The 23,284-nt window shown below is 36.2% G+C and overlaps 1 protein-coding gene and 1 long non-coding RNA gene across 3 annotated transcripts in view; one reads left to right on the top strand and one right to left on the bottom strand.

The window, feature by feature from the left end:
• Window positions 1–23,284, top strand: part of LOC134795744 (uncharacterized) — a 333,124-nt gene that overhangs the window by 175,813 nt on the left and 134,027 nt on the right. The gene's annotated exons all lie outside the window — the stretch shown is intronic.
• Window positions 1–23,284, bottom strand: part of LOC134795719 (allatotropins-like) — a 113,821-nt gene that overhangs the window by 15,145 nt on the left and 75,392 nt on the right. The window contains exons 3-5 of one of the 2 annotated variants that reach the window (XM_063767669.1): window positions 18,488–18,561; window positions 17,838–17,933; window positions 14,939–15,020 (exon numbers count right to left, since the gene is read on the bottom strand). In XM_063767669.1, the coding sequence (XP_063623739.1) occupies window positions 14,939–15,020; window positions 17,838–17,933; window positions 18,488–18,561 (252 nt within the window). The remainder of the gene's footprint in view (window positions 1–14,938; window positions 15,021–17,837; window positions 17,934–18,487; window positions 18,562–23,284) is intronic. The other variant, XM_063767668.1, reaches the window with a different exon arrangement.

Raw genomic sequence — 23,284 nt, 5'->3', positions numbered from 1 at the left:
ACCACTAGACCACGAGTGAGTTACAAGTTACGACAAATTTAACAATGGCTTTCATAATAAAGTGTTTTATTGTTTTGTTTTATTTTTCAAGTGTTTTATGCACAAAATGACTAAATAAGAATTTTATTTATCACATGAAAACCATGTAATATAATGCAAATACCTATGTATATACCTACGAACACATTATTATGGAATCCATTGAAAACGTGTTATTAACCGAATTCCATTTAGAAAAATCAAGAAAGCATGTGATTATACTCATATTGAAACGCTTGAAAGATCTGAACGTCAATTTAGTATTATTTCATATAATGTAAACAAGCTATAATGCGTTTTATATACTAACATATCCTACAATTGTTCTAGGCTTGCCAAAATTTCTACTCACGTGTTTATTTGTTAAACGCACGTTTCTTGCAGATGAATACTATTTTCACCACTTTATCACGTCACTAATTTCACCCACTACACTATTCTACTATTTCAATATAGATTTACGACAGGAAACTACATGATTTTTGTTATTTGTTTTCAAAATGCACTCGTTACTTGCGTCCGCAAAATGCACGTAAAACTAACCATTTCTCGCTCAAATACACATTTGCACTCAATTATGGGTCTTTTCCGGGTCAGTATCTATATTTATTTTCGCTCTAAACACTGTCCATTCTATTTTATCACTTCTTAATAACATAAATATTTCCGTCCAAACCAAAGTTGTTTCGTTTACGAAACCGCAATATTTTATTTTAACACGTTTTGACCAGACAACATGGCCCCGGTTTGTTGATATGCACTTAAACTAAACCTCACAATGATTTTCATTTATCTCACATAAAGATTTCCATTATTAAACCATCTACAGTCTCATTTTACGATTAGAATAGGATCCTATAGAAATGCGAATAAATTTAACTATAACTCTTCAATAATTGTGACGTTCCACGGGAAAAGGTACCTTATGAGGGTTTCTAGTTTCGGAGATATGAAATGTTTTGTAAAGAGGTGAAAAAATGCTCAATTTTTTTTTATTTTGTGATCTGAAACCTTAATGCGTAACGTTTGTTTACCTGTTTTTATTTTTGTTATAAGTTAGTTATAAGCCTAGTAATGTCGTCTCAGAGTTTAGTAGAAAAGGTACCTTATGGAAAAAAGATTGAAAATTCCCAAAAAAACTAGTCAATACGGGAAAAGAAGTTTGGTAGAGAACTGTATTAGCATTCTGCAAAACTAATTTGATAATTTCAGTTCTGGTTGGGGCGCCTCGCAAATATTATAACCGTACATAGACCGACATCACAAATCCAAGTAGCCTGCTATTATACCAAAGTTACTCTCGTCAAGTCTTTCTTAACTAGAATAATCTTCATTTGGTTTGGTCGCATGCAGTAAATCAGCCATTGGTTTGCTGAAAAATGCCAATACCCGACGCATTACCTTATGGAATATCTGAGGTCATTGAACCTCAATGCCGCTTATCTTCAATAGCAACCGAAATATATTATTGATAAGAAATAGACGATTTATACCACCTTAACCCCAAAATATTATTAGTTTATCCTAACTGTTCCATCATCATCATGCCTCATCATGTAACTTAATCACAAGGTACCTTTTCATTACATACAAATTATTGGTCTTTTTTAAGATTATTATGACGAAGAACTAATTAAATTTGGGGCAGTTTAATGTAAATTAATATTTTCTATTCATAAAAGATAAACTGTAATATGATTGATATTTTGTAGTGATGTATTATTAGATTTATTTCCATAAGGTACCTTTTCGTAAATGTATGGAGCAAATACTGTTATTGTTATGTAAGTTTAAAGTGGCATAAGGGGTTAAATATAGTATTTAGTTGGGGTTTTAGGATTTATTTCATTTGAATGACAGAATTTCTTTCATATGTGCTCAGAAAAATTGATTGTGTGTCACATTAAAAGTAAAAATATTCAATTTTGTGATTTTATATGAAAAAGTCAGAAAATACATTTTCACCTCTAAATCGGTATTGTTTTTTGCTTAAACTGTCTATCAGTGTCGTTTTCTAATAGATAGAATTTAAATCTTGAGAGCTCATTGCAATCAATCGTGAAAATGAAATAAAACTTTATTTTCAAGAGATTGGCTAGTATACACATAAATCAGTCGATATCAAAAGTTTCTATTTGCATTACAGAACAAGTCGCAATATTTTTTTAATCTCACATATATAAGGTATTATTATTTGTAGTCAACTATGTAACTTACTTCAGGAACATAGTTTTTTAGGCGGCTAAACTTAAAACTTCTCTATCGTAAAGTTGCTAATTTCACAACATTATTTTCAAAAAATCATATCTCTGTAACTACGCAACCTAGAAGGTTGATCTTTTGTGTTATCGATAGCTTATTTATTGTAGATTACTGGGGTATGCATAACTCCATACCCGCCATAAGGTACCTTTGACCGTGGGACGTCACAATTGTTTTTGTAAGTAGCAACACCATTACGATTGTCATCCATTATCTTCCGATTCTATGATCTTCCGTCATAGATGGTAGAATCCTATAGACGTGCTATACTCGCGCGTCCGTGAGGGACAAATCATACGCAACTACACTAGACCGTAACAAGGACAACCAACAACAGCGCCTCCGCCGCCACTCCCACTGAAAGATACGTAAGACCGTCCCGTTCTGTCACCTAGTGATGGGCTACCATTACCATCGCTATCTATTGATTTTTGCAATTATTATCAATACTAAACGAAATCGTTCGTGTGAACAAGTTTTTACGCATAGACAAAATACTAATAACCAACCAATTTACAATCGCGTACAAGACAAGCGGCGAGACGAGCCGCGAAACAAGACACGGAACGAGAGTGTAAACGGGTGCGCGTGCGTCCATGCAATGCGACAAAATCAAAAACACATTCTAATACTCCCGACAACATACCAAGCACAACCCACTCAATTTGGTCGGGTTCTTAGTACGACTTCTTAAGTAACAATTCCGATAGGTGGCGTGAATAACTAAGTGGTTTTGAATAACTATTCGAGACTGAATTATAAACGTTCAACAGTGAAACATGAGTGAAACGAAATTTTGTCTTTGGCAAATTATAACTGCTGTCATTTTTAGATTATGCTTATTTTTTGAAACGTAATTAATTTATCCTTAATACAAGTAAACTAATCGTGATGTTAATGATTAAAATTACTTCAGTTTCCGGTGACATTTTGATCAAATACCTATACATCTGACAATCGCTCAAAACATGCTCAGAACAAAATTAAAACGCCATTTTGAATACAAGCTATTGCCTTTGTTTCACAATGATTTCCTACAGTAAAATACCACGACGCAAGCTTTACCCGATGTAGCGAGTAAGGATTGCCTCCAAGAATGCCCTAATGGTTTCCAAAATATAGCCCCTTGAAGAATTTACTATAAAACGAATGAAGTGAAAGTTCTGTTTCGTCGCCGCATGGCTGACCTTTTCTCAGCTTGCGTCTTCTATTTTTCTGTGAACCTAGTGCCCATAACTATGACCTAGCGTTTGAACTATCTAGTACAAAGGATGTGTAATGAGTCTAGCTGTCGATAGTGCGAATGGAATGGACTTAAATGTGGAAACTGTTGCTTCAAACAAAGGTAAGATTTTATTCCTCTTCTTTCTTTAAACAAGTTACTGCTTTTCAAAATCTGTTTCACTTATTAGAATATCAATCAGCGGAAAATAATTGATCACAAATTGACCTATCTATCAATAAATCTGCTTTTTATTCGGTCCTATTCAATACAGACAAACATTAAGGTTTCCCTAATTTCATACGCTTGTAATGTTTTTACCTAATGTAGTGAGTTGCCTTATTTTTATTCTTTGTTCAGCAACAAAACACATTTTTTTCTGCAAAACTTGAAAGTGATCAAAGTAATAATCAGTATTAAAGGAATGACATGTTGATTTTTGATTTTATGCTGTCTGTCTAATGTAATATCTGTTCTTCACTACATGTTTGTTTTCTGCTGCAATAAGATTTACAAAGTATATTTGATTTTTCAGCAAACTGACAACTTTATTAGAATGAACCCCGGTATAAATATATCATTATCGAAAGAAAAGAAGTTGAAATTTTGCTGCGAAGACTCCCTTGCTATTTTCGATAAATCAAAACAACTGTGAAACGTAAGTATGATATTTCTACTATTAGACATTTACTCACTGGTTTGACCATACTGCTTTTGGAATTTGAAAAATGTTGTCGCTCTAAAAAGATGACCCTGGTCAATTTCTTTCGGAAATACTAGCTTCCTAAATTTGGAAGTGCAACATATTATAAAAATCATAATTATATGATAATGTCAACTAAAAATAAACAGGATTTCTTGCATGGTAATGAAAATTTGTTAATAAATATGTATTTTCTTTACAAAAGGATCCCGCAGTCTTCCGGTAAATTTAATACAATTTGTGGGCCTAACCCTAGACCTGTCATAAATATTCCTCTTTTTGCAATACATCTTACAATATATGCTGTTATTTTTCAGCAACCGAAACCCAATACCTAGTTGTCAGTGAGCGGAGCAAATTTCCATTGATGCCCTCATGGGTTCTTCCGAGCCTTTCAACAGTCCCCTAGTAAGTATAACACTTATGCTACTAGAAAGCTACTGTAACATATATATACATATGTATCTAGAAAACAAACTTCTAAAAATTTTCATTGCTCTCAAAAATAATAAAAAAAAATTTTTTTTTATTATTTCGACTGTAAAGACCCTACTTGTAAATAATAATCACTTTTAATGAGACTTATAAATAGGTTTTCTTAAATATACCCTACTTTAGCTAACTTTTATACTTTATCAATTTCAGAGTTCCCGGAGAAATGGCATCACTCCCCAGTAACAATATGCCTGCCTTCAATGTACATCTATAGACTGTCTCCAGTCATGACAGGTATTTTATTTCATTATATAAATACTAAACTTATCATAAGCTATAAAAACTCTTAACTTATGTCTGACTCTAATATTTCAAAATAATGAGCGAAGAGGTTCCGGATGAAAGATCAGAGATATGAAAACTGCCATTAACCTTACATCCTATTATGATTTTGTTGACTAAGTAACTTAATCTAGCTTATTTGTGACCTCACTTTATGGAAATGTGCCCTGTAAGGCAAAGATTCTCAAACTTTTTTGGATTTTGAAGAATTTAAGTACTGTCTAGTCTACTTTTGTGAAACCTAATATTTCCTATGAGTGTATTTGATAATAAAATAATGACGCGCCCGTGAATGAAATGAATGACTGTTGATATTTTACTACTATTACTGTACTTATTCAACTCTTTTCTCTGAAGTTTCCTAATACTTGCCTAATTTATTCCAGGCTACCAAGAACCTCTGACTTCAATACTTCAACACTCCTGTTTGATGGCCGTATCTCAAGAATTTGCTGCTAAGGTCGCTCTAGTCTTCAATGGATACAAGAAAGAAATGTTAGGTACTAGCGTGTTAGCTTAACCAATTATTGTATATTATTACTTAATAGCATTCAGAATACTATTGAAAAGTACCGTCAGCAGAACTGTACTGTAATCATAAGTTAACAGGCTACCTTCATACTACAAATATGTCTTTGTATGCACGCTGTTCGTCCAACTAATTGGCGTGTTGCATTTCTCAATTGATTTTCATGAAGTTATTTGAGCGGCTTAAATAATAACAATAAGGTACACAAGGCAGCTCGCAGGAGTCCTTGTAAATAATAGTAATAACTATAACCAGTAAACTATACATATCTCAGCGCTGTTCTCGATAAATGTTGTGACTCTTAGGGTTCCGTACTGAAAAATATGTAGATAAACTTTCATACCAATGTGTATGTTCTACTTATGCTCCAATAGTGATTGCAGCTGTTTTCTTAACCTAAATATCTATAAATTGGCCTAAAAATAGTCTTAACATACGATTTCCTATTCAAATCCAAGCTCATGCATACATATATGCTCATTTTTCTTATCCTACGGTAGCAAATGTATGATGTTTTGGTACATTAACGAAATTTAAGCTTACTACTAGCATGTGCGGTTGTCATTCGGACCCACACGTGAAGCGAATAAACCCTAACAGTATTATCTGTAATATCTGTTTCATACTCTTACTCTTTGATTGACAGGCCTATCCAGGACCGTACATACATATTATGCAATCTGTAACTTAACTAGTTTATTATAGTGACAGCTTATCAGTAAACAAAGCATGTAACAAAGATGGAACTCCAATGTTATCTATCACACACGCTATTTTTTTTTTTATGATATAGAAGGCAAACTAACAGACATATACCCGGTGATGAATGATTGCCGTTTCCTCGTAAAGCCAGAGAGGTTGTAAGTGCGTTGCCGGCTTTTAAGACGGGAGCATGAGAAAGTAGTGAAATACGCCCCCTGTGCCTTAGTATTCCTGCGTGTAAATAAACAATTACACGCCCCCATAGTTTTATAACTAAAGTATATCTTTGTAATACGCCCCCTGTTCTGTAATATTTCAAGAAAGCCTAAGTGAAATGAACAGTTTCACGCCCCCATGATTTTTCGACTAAAGTATATGTTCTTACACAACTAGATATCTTATCTGACCACATCCTAGGCTAACTTAGGTAAACTAAACTTATCTCTAGACTATGGTAACAGCCTCCTAACCCAAACTGAAGTACCCCTGTCTACAAATGATGCCTGGCAAAGGCGCATCTACCACGAATATGCGTTTCCAAGTCATGGACATTATTTGTTAATCTAAGTATGTATTTATCTATACAAGTATGTACTGCGCCGCCTAGTACCAGCAGTACAAGTTTTGCCTAGCCCCAGGCCAAATTGATATGTGAAAGATTGTCCCTAGAATATTTATTGCTGCAATGAAGCTAATTTCTTAATGAATGTATGACAGGAGATAAATAAGACTGATTGTTTTCGCTTAAAATAAGCGTTAATAAGTGCTAATGTTATACTACATAGGGTTTAATTTTGTAACTTTATTTTTCAGATATCAAAGACGCAAGAAGATGGATCATTAGTAGTGATGACAAACATCTTAAGCTGAGGAATATGAAAGTAAATCCCTAATTACGGCGCGCCGAGAACGAGTAAAAATGTAGTACCAAACTCGTCAAGAGATGGCGCCACCTCCGAGATAGAACGCGCCAACGATGTGTCGACGTAGAATCTTGATATCCGAGATGCAAATTACTGATCGTTTTTAAATGTTAGGAGAAGATTAATGCTTGGTTGGCTGCATAAGTGCATACACCTGCTGAGGTCACAGCAGCCACGCACAAGTTATCAGTAATTGTACATAGTTAGTGTTTTAATAAATAAGCCGACTGATATAATTACGTTCTTTTCGTCTGCGGATAGATAACCCTTACTACAGTGGAATAGTAATAGTTTTTCTTTGTGTACATAGTAACTATTGAATAATAAACTTAATGTTTCATGACTTTTATATAAGACCTTTCTACGTGTACATAATAACTATTGAATAATAAAATGAATGCTTTATGACTTTTATTTAAACCATAATAAAAACAGAGTCCAAAATCAAGTGTACCCATTCCATTTCACGCCAGCAAAATGTAGCCTGGAAGGCTACTTTTACATACATATACCTTGAAGAACCGTAGTAACCCAGGTAAACTACATCCTGCGTCACGGTTTCACCAAAATGTAACTCCCCCCTTATTTATCTACCTAACCTACCTTAATATAACATCCCCTTTAGATTTACCCTTAAAATATGGCCATGTGATCGTCTAGCTAGTAGTTAGGACCCCTCGAAGTGAACCGCAGCAACCTCAAATTCTTTAATGAGTATCAGCTAAATTTTGGACTCTGACTTTATTTATTATTAGTTATTACCTAGATTTTTGAGAACAGATATTTATGGTAATAAAATAATTATTTATGAAAGTAAGAAATAATTTAAAGAAAATTAATTAGAGAAATAGAAAATTATTTAGAATTTATTAGTGCAACTTAAATGATGGTGTAAAATGTACTATAATGTATTTAAGTATTACAGCATATATGATGATATAAATATATAAAAATGTTGTTGGTAAAATCCTGCCACACCTATTAAGCTTCCGGGATAACATAGAAGCAGCACTCCTGAGATAAGCTCTTTTACACCCTAGCATTTCAAGGTTAATTATAATTAACTATCATCTTCTAAACGATGTGTGATTTAATCACACGTGCTGCTCCGTACGCCCGATGCAGGTCTGGAAGCTCTTAGTCCGATTTGCAAGTATTAATCGGAACACCTACCCTACCAGTTTAGCCAGACGGGCTATGACCAACACTTCGTAACCTAAACGCACCTAGATGATGATGAAAAGAAGTGTCAAAGTATCCATCAATCATCATAATTACTTATCTTTTTTATATTCAAAAGCTAGGGATGCTAATCCCATAGTCCCATTCCCCAAAGCTTATAATCTAGACAGAATTCCTAGTTCTCTAGATGTATAAACGAAGCACCGAGTTTATTTGTTAACTATTATGTTTAGTAGAGGTCGAAATTGAGTATTCACTCAATAAATCCTTTGTACTGCTTTTGCCTGACAAAGTTTCCCTAAAGCAAACCGTTCTTCAATCCCAGAATAGTCTGCGTTCCTAAATCCAGATTGATAATTAAGAGATTATGTTGTAAATACCTGATTTTATTACTCAGTACCTCGTTCCTACACCAGACAACCAGAAATGAAAAGTAGAAATAAAATTTTATAGAAGCATTAATTCTTTCCCCATATAAATGAGAAATTAGAAAGATTTAGGCAGTTAAACTCTTTACCTTTTAAACACACATATTTTAGGATTAAGAAACCATATTTTAAAACCCTTAAAGATAAATATATATCAACCATATCAATTTTATAGACCCTAACTAAAAAGAACATTAATAGACAACAAAAGAGTGTGTGATTCTACCCTAATCCTACCCTTTGTCCCTAATCTAGTACATTCAAAGCATAGTTCGTTCTTACCATCGACCTAATGCTTTGTAATATACGCAAGTGTGGTCCCTACCAGAAGCTGTAAAGTTCGGCAGGCGAAACCGAGAAGGCAACCTACATGCCAGTGTATTTGACTCCCTCCTTATCGCCCGCGGGCATGGTGGATAAGAATAAGTCGCCCTATTCCGTGTATATAAGTGGACCAGTACCCTAGCACATACACGCACTAATCACGAGGGAAACTCTGCCACAACAAAGACTAAGTGTAATATCAGTCACGACAGAAGTCTGTCCCCGCAACCAGCACTAGCATGAACCGGAGCACCGAAATATATAAATAAATTTAATAGGAGACCTAGTCTCAATTACTGTCGACTTCAGTGGGCCCAGATTACTCCGGATGACGCGCACGTGACGTCCCCACATCCATCTAAACAGCTGGGCCTTGAGACTAGTGAGATAATTCGTCTCTTATGTTGATATAAAAGAGACGCCAAGTCCTCTCAAACTTGGAGCAATAGACTCCTAACCATCCAATCCTTTGGCACCGTTAGGCGGAGTGAATGGTTAGCTGGACAAACTGTCAGTCCAAACAATGATCTGGCTTTTAAAATAGCAAAAATACCCCATAGAAAAACACTAAAATAACTAAGTTATCACTAAATTAAACTAACTCAACAGAAAAGTGAAATTCCCTTAAACACTGTCATCTATATTTAATGTTACGAGAATTTCTTCCCGCAAAACCAAACACAGACACTATTCCTAGCCCCGGCTATGCATTGACATTGTCCCTGCATAACATGACGGCACTTAGAACACACAGCGTAGAGAAAACTTCACAATAACTAAAAACCCACACATGGCAGTAAAGAATCTCCACAACAGTCTAAACTTAGCGTTACGACGATTAAAATCCCCGCAAAACCAAGCACAGACACAAATTCTAAGTTTAAATTCACCAGGATAATTCCAAGTAAAAACAAACAGAAAAAGTCGCGGAGAAACTTCACTTCCCCGCACTACGTTACACCCGAAAACCAGAGTCACTGCTAGCCCGGTCGAAGAATGAATGCCCCTCCCAACGCTCCGCACCGGCCTTTTATACCTTTTACTATGGCGACTGAATGGCGACATAACGGCGACATAACGGCGACTGAGCGGCGACTGAGCGGCGACTGAGCGGCGACTGAGCGGCGACTGAGCGGCGACTGAGCGGCGACTGAGCGGCGACTGAGTGGCGACTGAATGGCGACTGAGTGGCGACTGAATGGCGACATAACGGCGACTGAATGGCGACTGAGTGGCGACTGAATGGCGACATAACGGCGACTGAATGGCGACTGAACGGCGACTGAACGGCGACTGAATGGCGACTGAATGGCGACTGAATCAAAACAAAGATACTGGCGACTGAGTGGCGACTGAATGGCGACTGAATGGCGACTGAGCGGCGACTGAATGGCGACTGAGCGGCGACTGAGTGGCGACTGAGTGGCGACTGAGTGGCGACTGAGTGGCGACTGAATGGCGACTGAATGGCGACATAACGGCGACTGAATGGCGACTGAACGGCGACTGAATGGCGACATAACGGCGACTGAATGGCGACTGAGTGGCGACTGAATCAAAACAAAGATACTGGCGACTGAGTGGCGACTGAGTGGCGACTGAGTGGCGACTGAATGGCGACTGAATGGCGACTGAATGGTGACTGAGTGGCGACTGAATGGCGACTGAGTGGCGACTGAATGGCGACATAACGGCGACTGAATGGCGACTGAACGGCGACTGAATGGCGACTGAATGGCGACTGAGTGGCGACTGAATGGCGAATGAGCGGCGACTGAATGGCGACTGAGTGGCGACTGAGTGGCGACTGAATGGCGACCGAATGGCGACTGAATCAAAACAAAGATACTGGCGACTGAGTGGCGACTGAGTGGCGACTGAGTGGCGACTGAATGGCGACATAACGGCGACACAATAGCGACATAACGGCGACATACTGGCATAAACATTATTCCAAAAGTACCAGGATGCCAGAATTGCAGAAGAGGTCGTTTGCCTCGGGCGGGTAACCGACAACAGGTGTCTTATTGAGACAAACGTATACCAAAAATACCAGGATACCAGAACTGAGGAAGATGTCATTAACCTCGTGGCGTGTAACAAGGTTTGATTCAAGAAGAAAGATCATAAGTTCCAGGTTGTTTACTAAACCATATGTCTTAAATATTAAAGTTCACTATTGCTTACTTCAGAATATAAATCATGTCCTTTTTACTCACGCAGTTTAGAGAAAGACGGAGCTATTTTTAATGACATCTACGCACACATTCATAGGCAATAGTCGAGTAGTCAGTTGGAGTAGACTAAATTATGATAAAAGGGAACGTTCGAAAACTCATCACGTACGAATTTGTAAGCATTATTTTACTTTGAGATATTTTTAGTTTACTTCTGAAAAACATTCCTGTATTGAAGTTTTTTTATGTTTATTAGTATCTAGTATATTATTTAAGACATCCGGAATTTAGAGAATTAATTATTTTAATATTTTTATTTATCTTATGAATTTTTAGATTTTATGTTTCGAAATTGTACTAGCATCAGCGTAACGGAACGTCGAGCTGTCTTCATCAGTTTTATTGTCAACGTCAATACCAATTTGTTGTTGATTATTTCCTGAGGGTTTATTTTGTTTATTTCTAAGTTAAAATAAAGATTTAAAAAAAAGAAAGTCACGTGATACCTATTATGGATTACCATGGAATTGCTTCAAGTTTCAACTGTTAGAATATTCGATGGAATCATGAATGAAATATGCGACTGAAGAGGTCTTTAGTTTTACAAGGTATTTCCTTTTATTTTCTGTGTTTCAATGAAAAATGTGGTTAATACTAGGCAATAGGCATACGACTAGTCACAACTCTCAACGTCTCAACAGGTGGATGACACGCTTACGATCAGAAATCTGATAGTTCGGCGGAAGTTTGTACAGGTTGAAAACTTTTTAAGTGAGATGTAGACTTCACGCCATTAAAAGTGTCTCTTGCTGCTGGGTTTTCCCTTAAATGGAAACACGATTGAATGTTTAGAATAAACAGGTACTTACGTTTTATTCTAAATTTTCATTGTAATTTTACATGTAAAATGTATTTACTTACTAACTTACGTTACAATCGTAATAATGAGTTTTAGTTTAGTAACTTCTAAAATGGCTTTTCAGAAACTAAGATGCCTTTTTTCTAAGATTTCATTCCTTTATGTAGTAATTGGATTGCGCTACTTTCGTTATTTAGTTTAACACTTTCACGACCAGGAACCCGCTAGGCGGGCTCTCTGTCCGTGGACGCTTTCCGCTACAAAGCGGGAAAACGCTAGGATCGGCTACGAGCGTAGCGCGTAGCGAACTGCGGTACGGAAAGTGTTAATTTCTTTGTGATCCTTTAAAAAAACGTGTGTGTCTTCCAATAGACAAGAATGAATATAATGATGATTACGACCAATTTGTCTTATTGGTAAAGTAAGTTGGGGTAAGACTATCACTTGTATGGAATCCTCATACTGTTTGTCTTGCCCCGAGCAAAATAAACTATGTTAGTCTTACCCCAACTTACGTTAACTATGTTGCAGCAAAAAGCACTTTTAAACGTATGGTTTTCAAAAACTAGTTATTATTAACATATTCAATTATTCAGGGCCAAAAACCCGACTGTCGGGTACACTGTTCGTAGCGACTACGCGCTACATACGGCGAAACCGTGGCTAAGCGCTACGAGCGTAACCCATAGCACTTAGTGGCAATGAATGTGTTAAGGAAAACTTTTTTGAAATAATGGAAAATGGTCATACTGCAAGTTATCAGTAATAATGCGCTATAACAATCGAAAATCTTATCAAAAATACTATAATCGGATTGAACATAACTCTCCTTAATTGAACTTTATCCCAATTTAACCGCGATCGTCATCCATTTATAATCCGAGTGTTAACTAACCCAAATTTAAGTGAGCACTTAAAACCACCGATTAAATTATCATCGTTAATTCATTATGTACCCCGATTAGTGATGTGTTTTTGCGGAAATAATTTGTAGGAGGGAATATTACGGCAGGTTGAACAAGCTCTCTCTCTGTCTTTTCTTTTGATTTTATCCCCTACAGTGAAAAAGCGAATAATTTGGATTGTTTTTTTTTAATACTCCTATACGATACGATACGATACGATATTTTCGTGCTATTGTTGAATGATAGAAGCATACCTACATTTAGATAGAATAAATGTGTCATTTTATTATACGAGTATTAGTATTTTTTTATAGGTAAAACATTTGTTAAGCTTGTGGCAAAGTTTATTTGTTTCCAGAAGCGGTATGATGGTCGCATTTTTATCACCTGGCATGCCATACGTCACTTCCGCACTTACATATTTGTTAGAACGTGACAGGCACGGTGACAAATGATAAAGAGCCGATCATCTTAGCCCTACAGTATAGGTACCACCAGTTTGGCACTGACATAAACGCTAGGCGTGAACGTAACTTACTTTCTATGCATCTCGCTCGTATTGACATATTAGTGCGAGCGAGATGTAAGTATAGAAAGTTAAGTTATGTATATGTCAGAGTTGACACTGTCAGTGACTCATGGTACGGGTAAAGTAACCTGAAATCTTCATTATGCTCAAGATTCCACTGAAAACAGTAGCGCATTCAACTTAGGTACAATCCCTGAACAAAAAACATCCACATTGAACCTTTCCATAATAACCTATATTATTAATATCTAAAGATTATCCTACGAAATTTTAGAAACTGTAATAATATGTGATCTTATCCCACTTCCCCTGAATGTTGGTTTTTAATTAAGATTATGTTTTAGCATCCTAAGTACATATGACCAAGAAAATATCCATCTATGGATTTCATGTCATGTATTTAATGTAATACTTAACTGAAAGTGATTTTAACAAAAAAATTATAATATTGCTTTAAAGAAAAGATATACCGGGTGTGGCCTGTAATACGAGCAAAAAATTAAACTGTAGGCTGTACTCCTCATACTGACCAACATTTGTTCAGCAACTTTAAAAAATAACTTGTGGTTTGATTTTTAATACACTTTAAAGTTTATTCTAAGACGCATGTATTGCGAATTTTGTTATGTTTAAGGCGTGACAAGCAACGTCAATCACAATTGATATGGCGTGGCGATGGCGTCCATTGAAGATAATATTTATTTTGTATGAAAAATAGGGACTCTAAATACTTCATATTGTTTAAAAGTTGTTGAACAAAAGTGTCACCGTTTGAGGAGTATAATCTACGTTTTAATTATTTGCTCGTGTTACAGGCCACACCCGGTACCTATCCCCGCGTTACACCACGTTATTCATGCTGATCAAATGCGGATACCAATTGATCGGGATTAGTACCCGTACCCGACTTATCTATGTAGTGGTCAATAATTCAATATTGATTAGAATTCAGGTCTGTTTAATTACATGCATTCATTCATTAGTTGTCGTGATTACTAATCAGAACCAATTACGGGTGAACGAATCTGAATTAGATTGTAAATTAGTGAGTAGCCAACACATGACCACCTTGAAACTATTGGTCCTATTAGTAGTATTACGTTGCGCCGTTACACGACAATACAGTGTTATTTATTTTTAGTTTCATTTTGTACCCAGTGCAAAGCCAAAAAGAAAGGATTGTGATTGTAGCAGTCTATGTATATACTTATTGTTGTATTCTTTTTACATGTAGCCCACTCGTAGCGTTGGTTACAAGTAGGTATTTACTTATGAATGAACGATTTTAATGAACGAAATGTCAATCAATTAGGATTAATGACTCAATTTCTAAAATTGGCAGTCGGGGGCAAAATTTAATTTATTAATAACAATTACCTTTCGAGCTTGTCGTCTTCCATCTCCTGCCCTTCCCTCTCCGGCGCGGCCAGCGTCTCCCAGAAGTTGTCCAAACCGTACACTGCAACAGTAATCAAGTATAAGTTGACAGCTGTCGGTCTAGCATGAGTTGCGTTCTCGCGCGCGACTCCATACATCAAGCGCGACTTCGTATGGACTCGCGCGGTCGCTCGCGAGAACGCAACTTATGCTCTAGCAGGCGGTCTACCGCCTGATGTGGTTGGAAAAGACTATTGCCTTTGAAGTAGGTAGATCTTTAAGTCGACACGAGTCGTTATTTCGAAACTTGTTAGACTTGAGTGTTCAGTAGAAATGATCTTGGGAAGATCGCACATTTTTGTTAAACTTCAAGATACTTTATAATTTAAATAAGCAAAGCTCTATATAACGATTATTTTTATAAAAAGACGATAGACGCTCTTCTATTGAATTCAGCAAAGCAATTCGATCCCCAAAAGAAAAACAGTTTGACCTAAACTCAAATAATAAAGTGACCTAGACAAGGTGAAAATCCTTGATAAAATTGCCAATTCAGACTTATATACCTAATGTATGACAATAATTATATTCATTGTCATAGCTTTTCGTAGCATGCCATGGGAGAAATGTATCGGGATGACAGCATCCCGATACAATTTTTCATTTTTTTTATGGCATTTGTCGATGTAGGTACGATTTGTCATTTTGGCTAGGCCGTCAGGTATTATACTTCATTGCTATCTATGTACAATCGCCTGCGCTCGCGGTGTTCCTCCTTTAGGGTGATACTCATTTGAACGCCTTGCAGGTAGCAGGTAGTAAGGATTAAGACAAATTTTTCTTAACTGGAAACCGCGAGCGCAGGCGATTGGACATGTATTTCGGGTCGTATTTTCCTGAAATCAAATCAAGCACATAATGGCACTAGAACCTTATACCTAGATATGCAAAAAAATAAATACTTCAGTTATATCTGAGTTTCAATGCCCGGTCGTCTTGAACCATAGATACATTCTCGAAATGTCGAATCCAGAATGCAATATGTTGAACTTCAACTGCAATGCACATTGCATAGATGTAAGCTATAATTAACAGATATCTCGAAGTATACACGAAATCATATTTGGCGTCAGCAAAGCAGTACCTGCCATAATTATATCTTTGACAGAAATATTATTAAGGTAACAATGGCTTATTCATGTACCTTATTAAGCAAAAGTACTCATAGAGACACAATAAAAGCTATCTTACGAAGCACACTCACGTTATAACTAATTATTACGTCGTAGTGACCAAAGGCCTTACCTAGAATAATATATAAATGTAAATCTTATTAGATACCTATTTTTAAATACAATGGAAGAAAAATATAGAAGTTTATTGTTCAAAGAAATACTCCAAACGTCATTATTTTTCGTTTAACCTTTCGATTAGTCGTTGTTTTGTTTTAAACTATTTGCGAAGGTAATTATTTAAAAACAGTCCACTTATTAAAGGATTTTTAAGTAAAAATTTAATGGATAGTCTTTCTTTTGTCGATAAATATGAATGCAGTTTTTAACGTTCTCTTTTTTTTAAGGTTTTTATTAAGTTCTATTTGAACAAATTCAAATATTTTCAGAAAATATTTTAATTTGTTTTTTATCAAGTAGAAACACTACTATATAAATTATAAACCTGCCTAAACAGGCACCTGCCACGATAGCAGAGGACGCTGGTTTGATTCCAGCCTGGGGCACTGGAGGCCTTGGTCACTTTTTCTTAGTATATGACATTTATTTCGGTTTTTAATAAGTTTTTCATAATAGGTCTTGTTACATAGTGTATGTATATGCGTTTGTGTGTATTAAAAACATTGCCTTAGGGCATTGTTGCCCGTATTTTCCGCACTTCCGATTAAACTTTTAACTAGATGTCGCTTTGTAATAAGATAGCGGGTTTAATGAAATTGCCGCGAGCGGGATAAAGTTTCAATGGTGTCCTTTACCATCATCGTTGTTTAAATTAATACAATAATTATATAAACTCTTTTGCTTCAAAATAACAACATAAGGAAATACTTAAAGGCAGGTTGCAGCAAATCGTCATTAAAACAAATCTATGGTGAGATTTAAATACGTAGTTCTTTGCTGAGTTACCGTAATCATGCAATTTGTTGATAGTAGTTGGTGCAACCGTAAGTTATTTGTAGTCAATTTTTAAAACAAATAACGAATCTAAAATACATACCTATTAATATTTAGTAAAATATATGTTAATATGAGTCAAAGGCGTTCAATTCATATATAGAAAAACGGAATGGAATTACAATGTCAGTGTGAACTGCATAAACAAGTTGCAATTAATACATGTACCCGTATTACCTGCGGCAGTTTTCAATATAAACAATTACTCTAATGCATGTACATATATATGTACGGACATGTCAACCGCTTTTATTAACAAGTACTTACATTAATAATGTAATTAATTAAGCAAGTACAATAACAGTAACTACATTAAGTGGGGGTCTATGTTTTTTTCCACTGGACTGAATTCAGTGTTTTGCTGAAATAAAATACATGATAATACACATTAGTATTTAAGCTTACTCTATATATCTTTGATGAGCGTTGTATTGGACAATTTTAGCATACAATTTGCAATCCCGGAAATACGACAGGATTAAACATTTAAAACAACACTTGTTAGCATTGAATATAATTATTAACACATGTCCCGTGTCCTGCAAAGCATTGAAACATAAAAAAAATATCACACGGATGTACACACGTCAAAATTAGCTTCAGTTTGCACGTGGGGTTAGAGCCGTCTCATGGCTTTTTATCTAAATAGTGTAAACATCGTATTCATTTACTGATATAATAGTGCGTGAGCTTATCCCGAATCGGGGCATTACCTCGCTTGTTCGGCATTTTTCGTTTGCCGTACCCGACGGCTACGTTAACTTTGTTATCGGGCTTGAAATCCGTTCTTCTTGGTCTCTTTTCTTCTTCTGATACAGCACCGATTAATGTTTAATTATTGTGAGGTTATTTGATAAATATGGTGGAAAAACGTAAACATATTTGAACGAAATCATAATATTGACAAAGACTCGAGATCAAATATTTTTATCCTGTTTATTATATTATTGTCTATGGAACTATGTAAGTTTGGATTATTTGTAATGGTCAGTACGTTATACAGGTAGAATTTATCTTATTGTAATATGTATTATAATACTTATTAAATTTGATTCTAAAATGATTATACAAACCTTACTCATAATAAGTAAACTGTCTAATCGCTCGATATTATTTATACCACTCAGTTTTACATTAATACCAAGCGCGTTATTTTTCAAAAAGCAGACAAAGCTATATTGTAAACATTATTTGCGCTTTGAAGCCTAACGGCCAGAGCACACCGGCTGCGGGTGCGTAGCGCGAAAATGTTGCAGCCTTGCACGCACAGTCGCACACGTCTCTATATCACAACGCGCACGTGCACATCTACGCACACGCTCCCGTTGTGCACAGGCCTAGCACGATACCGCTGACGGTTTACCTTCATCAGCGGTCTCATCACTCCGTTTGCCGAAGCTCCGAGCCACCATCATCAAGTTCTTGGGGTTAAAGCGCCTGGACTCTGTCAAAAACGTTTTTATAAGCACTTCCATTTTGTCTATGCATGGAAGTTATACATTTGAAACCAGTCGATGTGGTTTTACACAGTACAGTTTTTGCGTGAGACAAATTTTATTTTCACAACTCTTGTACACTGCGTTAAGAATGGCTCACGTTAGAATGGTCAGGGTCTAAGAGGCCGAGGCGTCTGACACTTAGTTTTCTATGACGGGAGATCGGTGGTCACGTGATGATTTCTGTAGAAAGTGAAGTGTCTGTCTGACGCCTTGCCTGTTATGTACACGGATATGATGGTCGTTCTTGTCTACGTGACAGCGTGATAAAACGGTGTCCGTCACTTTCTATCCCACGGTGATCACGTGGATTAAAGATGGATAAAGCTATCCATAATACGCCGGCTGGACCCGGACCGTTCTAGAGTGATATATCATTTATGCTAGTGTATTCAAGTACCTGTTATCCATTGTCTTGCTTATAATTTTTTATTGAAACCTATATAATAAGAGTGACAAATGCAAGCAGGTGAGTGGTTATTATTCCCCGCTGATGCACAATTGCACAGTGTAGAGGTGCCAGTAATTTAGCCCACAGAATAAACACGAGTAGTATAATAACAGCAACACACTTTCTGACCGTTATTTAGACCTTATCTCGTTGCAATAAGATTAACAAATGATCACTTAATTATATCGACAATCCAATTGTGTGCGAGATATTGTGGAAATACATTAGAAAGTTATGTTCAGTACGGATATGAAGGTCGTTCCTGTCTACGTGACAGCGTGATAAAACTGTGTCCGTCACTTTCTATCCCATGGTGTTAAAAAGTGACAGTTATTTTATCACGTGGATAAAGATGGATAAAGCTATCCATAATACGCCGGCAGGTTATTCACTCCTGTATCGGAAAGTTCTCAACTTTGTAATAAAATCTATTTTTAATTTATATCGGAAACAGAATACTGTTATAATTAACTTTTAAGCCAGATCTGCCCAGATTAAGTTACTTATAATACTTTCACTGCTTTTCCAAGGCAGCCATCCATCAAAATAATCACAACGAATATTACAAAGTTAAGAAACTTCTCGAAACAGAACAAATTTAGTAGGTATCAAATGTAGATGTCTTAATTTAGATCCGTCACAAAGATCCTTATTCTTATCTAAAACATAATATTAATCAATAAGCAGAAGTTTCATAGTCTTCGAAACTTAAAGCACCATTTAATACTTTATATTTTTTATTAAAGATACCTTCAGGCTCCATTTCCGGGGTTCTTTTTCCATAATCCCTGGCGGTACCTACCGGTGCCGAACTTTTGAATATATACGTAGTGCGACTGGATAGTTCTGGCACAAATTGGTCTTGCATGTCCCCTAATAATAAACAGGTTTAGAAATAACAATAAATAAAACAAAACGCAAATAGGAAAAACTTTTTTTAAGTCCATTTTTATTATTTCAACGGACTTGAAAAAAGTAAAAGGTGTTTAGGAAGCATTTTTCCTATTTTATGTTTCAAAAATTTCTTAAAGACGCGGCATACTTCCTACACCTGATACTAAGCATTGCAATGTAAGTATCTATCAAAAATACTGATATAGGTAACAGTGAAACACAAGCCTAGCACGGCCATGTTTTTTCAGAAAAATTCTAAGCACCAGTAACGCAGATAATCTTCAGGTCAGTTCGAAGATTAGGTAATGATTTAAATATATCACGATTCACGTCCCTCATAGCAACTGGGGCTATTTTATAGAGTTATATGTAAGCGACAAAACTATATAACCAAGTATCAGCCGTATTCGAACAATGAGATACGTCAAATACTAGATATTGAAACGATATGGATTGGATATGTCAGTGTCAAACAAGTGTCAAAACTGACGTTTCTTCAAACAAAAATGTAAATTTTGACACTTGTATTTGACGTATCTTATTGTTCGAATACGGCTGATGTCCTTAAGTTGAGACAGGAAGCAAGTCTTCTCGTTGGTTTGTCCAAGCGCGTTCAAGCTTCCATTTATTTCACTGTAAGAAAAATCACGTAAGGATACCTTCGGATTCTCTGTCTGCCGTCCTTGTTCCAAAACCTCTAGCCAAAGTTACTGGTACTGAACTTTTAAATGTTGGCGCTCGGTTAGAATGCTCTAGAACATCGACGATGTCACCTAATACTAAATAAGAATGATGACTCTTAAAGTAACAACGAAAATATTTATTTAGTTACTAGAAACAGCAATGCGAACATATTATCGACTCCAATTGTTGTTTATGTGGAGTTACGGAGCTGTACAATGACCTGACTACTGCTAGACCTAGTGGTTTACTAAACCTAGCAGAAGTTACTTGAGTTTGTAAGTGAGGGTGTCTACTGATGCATTTAAACTGTTACCTATGAAGTGAATTAGGACAGGTTCAAGTCAAATTTAAAGAACACTCCTTCAAAATGGAATAATGTTTCTGGATAGGACAACTACAGATTTTTCCTAAGCGCCAGTTTATAGCATGTGAAGCATACTCAAGCATAGTTCATTTCTTCAATAGAATACCTTCGGGTTCCATTTTTGTGGTTCTTTTCCCATAACCATACGCAAGATTTGCCGATTGAGGCTTAAAGGTTGGCGTCCGATAGCTACGCTGCAACGAAGTTTGATCTCCATCTTCGCCTAACAATCAACTACAGTTAAAACAATCTATATACACTTAGTAATCTAGACACAAATAGCAATTCAACCTTTAGCATACCTGTGGCGGTACTCATCGCAGGTACTGTTAGGGCTATATTTGAAATAGTTACGAGAGCTATAAGTAACCAGTCAACATGGGTTTTGTATTAATAACAATTTTGAAATCCTTGTAGGAACTTCTTAAGCATTTTGTACATATTCCTGGTGAGAAGTTTTCAGCACCTGAACGTAGAATCTTACATATAAGCAACAACGACTGACGATAAAGGATGACTCACGCTACGCCGTTCCGAGGCGTTCGACATGTCATTTTCTATGACGGCTAATCGGTGATCACGTGGTGCTTTCCATAGAAAACGAAGCTCCGGATGCTCCGGCCCGGCCACGGCCAGGTCTAACGCGAGTCATCCTTACGAGAAATACCTTTCAAAGGTATAGTATAGGTTTTAAAATATTCATCGAGAAAACCAGTCTTAGATCTCGACTCAAAGCACCACCAATCACTTCCAATTATTTATCCCATAAAGGGTACCTTCTGGCTCCATTTCTGGTGTTCTTTTTCCGAAATCTCTTGCGTAGTTATTGCTCGATGAACTGTGGAATGTTGGCGTACGGTAGGTGCGCTCCAGAGGCGTCTGATCTCTAACATCGCCTTAACAACGAATGTTTGAATTAATTAACACAAAGTGTATGACTACTAGAAAACATTAAATTAATAGGAGACAGTTATTTTTGACTAGGATCTTAGTAATTGACATATCCGATACATAAAATAGTAAAATTATGCATATTTTCCCATGGTTAGGGCAGCAATTAATTTACGGGTATTTCCGAATGTTACACAAAGCCGCAAAATCCAGTCGAAGTGGTTTTGATACGTGTAATAAATATACAAGCATTTTGCCAATTTCTCTTGGTATAAGTATACCTTGGGCGCCTTATATACAACAACCAATAGTATAACTTTAAACATAGAAGCAACACGGCGTTTTACTTCCTTCTGAAGCTCTGTATCGGTTTAAAAAGTATGAAGTATTTTCGAGAATCGGGTCTCCGAGTTTAACTCTCGAACTATCCAAAGCACCATCAAACACTTCCAGTGACGTGTCCCATAATGGGTACCTTCTTGTTCCATTTCTGGCGTTCTTTTTCCAAAATCTCTTGCGTATTGCTGAGCTGGGCTCTTGTATGTCGGTGTTGCGCGGTAGGTACGCTCTGGTGGAGTTTGGGCACCCACATCTCCTAATAATGAGTGAAGGTTATACACAAGCTTGATTAGATAAATATTGTTATCTGTGGGAAACACAAAAGAACAAACTTCGCTTATTGTATTGTGAAGTCGGAAAGTAATTTCGCTCGACTCAGTAGCAGTCAAAGTTGGTTGTTCATTATTGTCTTCGAGTTGGGTTAGAGACCTGCTTATAATGAGTTGTAAGAAACAGTACAATAGGTAGGTACCAAATAACCTAACATTATTCAAAGTAAAATGAAGAGACAAAAAACAAAAATGAGGCTAATGAACCAAACTTAAAATATATATTATATTTTTAGTTGATTTACCTCGTAAGACCCAAGCCAATTTTTGCGCTTTTGAATTTGGAACTTTCTTTTATTTCTATAAAAGTTCATAACTCGAATTGGGGACTTACGAGGGTAAGTAAATCATAAAAAATCTACTCCTGTATTTTCCATGTAGGTTACAATCCAATCTGTAATAACAAAATATATTTTATGTTATTAACATGGCATTCTAAATGATAAGGATGCTAAGTTATAGTCCTGCAAATTAGTAAACATATAAAAGTACCTAATTTTCCACCCAATTAAAAGCTTACAGTCATAAATAACTAACAAAAAAAAAATACATAATATTATCGCGGAAAATTCAATAGAGAAACGAATGTCCCGCAATAAATAAAATTCAACGGGTTCTTACAAAACAATTTCATATTACATTTGAATCTCAATGGAAGCTAGATGACATGAAAAGGCTAAGGACTGTCAATTCATTGCAAATTATGCGACCC

The sequence above is a fragment of the Cydia splendana genome, chromosome 12 (assembly GCF_910591565.1).
Source record: "Cydia splendana chromosome 12, ilCydSple1.2, whole genome shotgun sequence".
NCBI lineage: Eukaryota > Metazoa > Arthropoda > Insecta > Lepidoptera > Tortricidae > Cydia > Cydia splendana.
The sequence above is the reverse complement of the archived record's forward strand: the minus strand, read 5'-3'. Positions and strand labels throughout refer to the sequence as shown.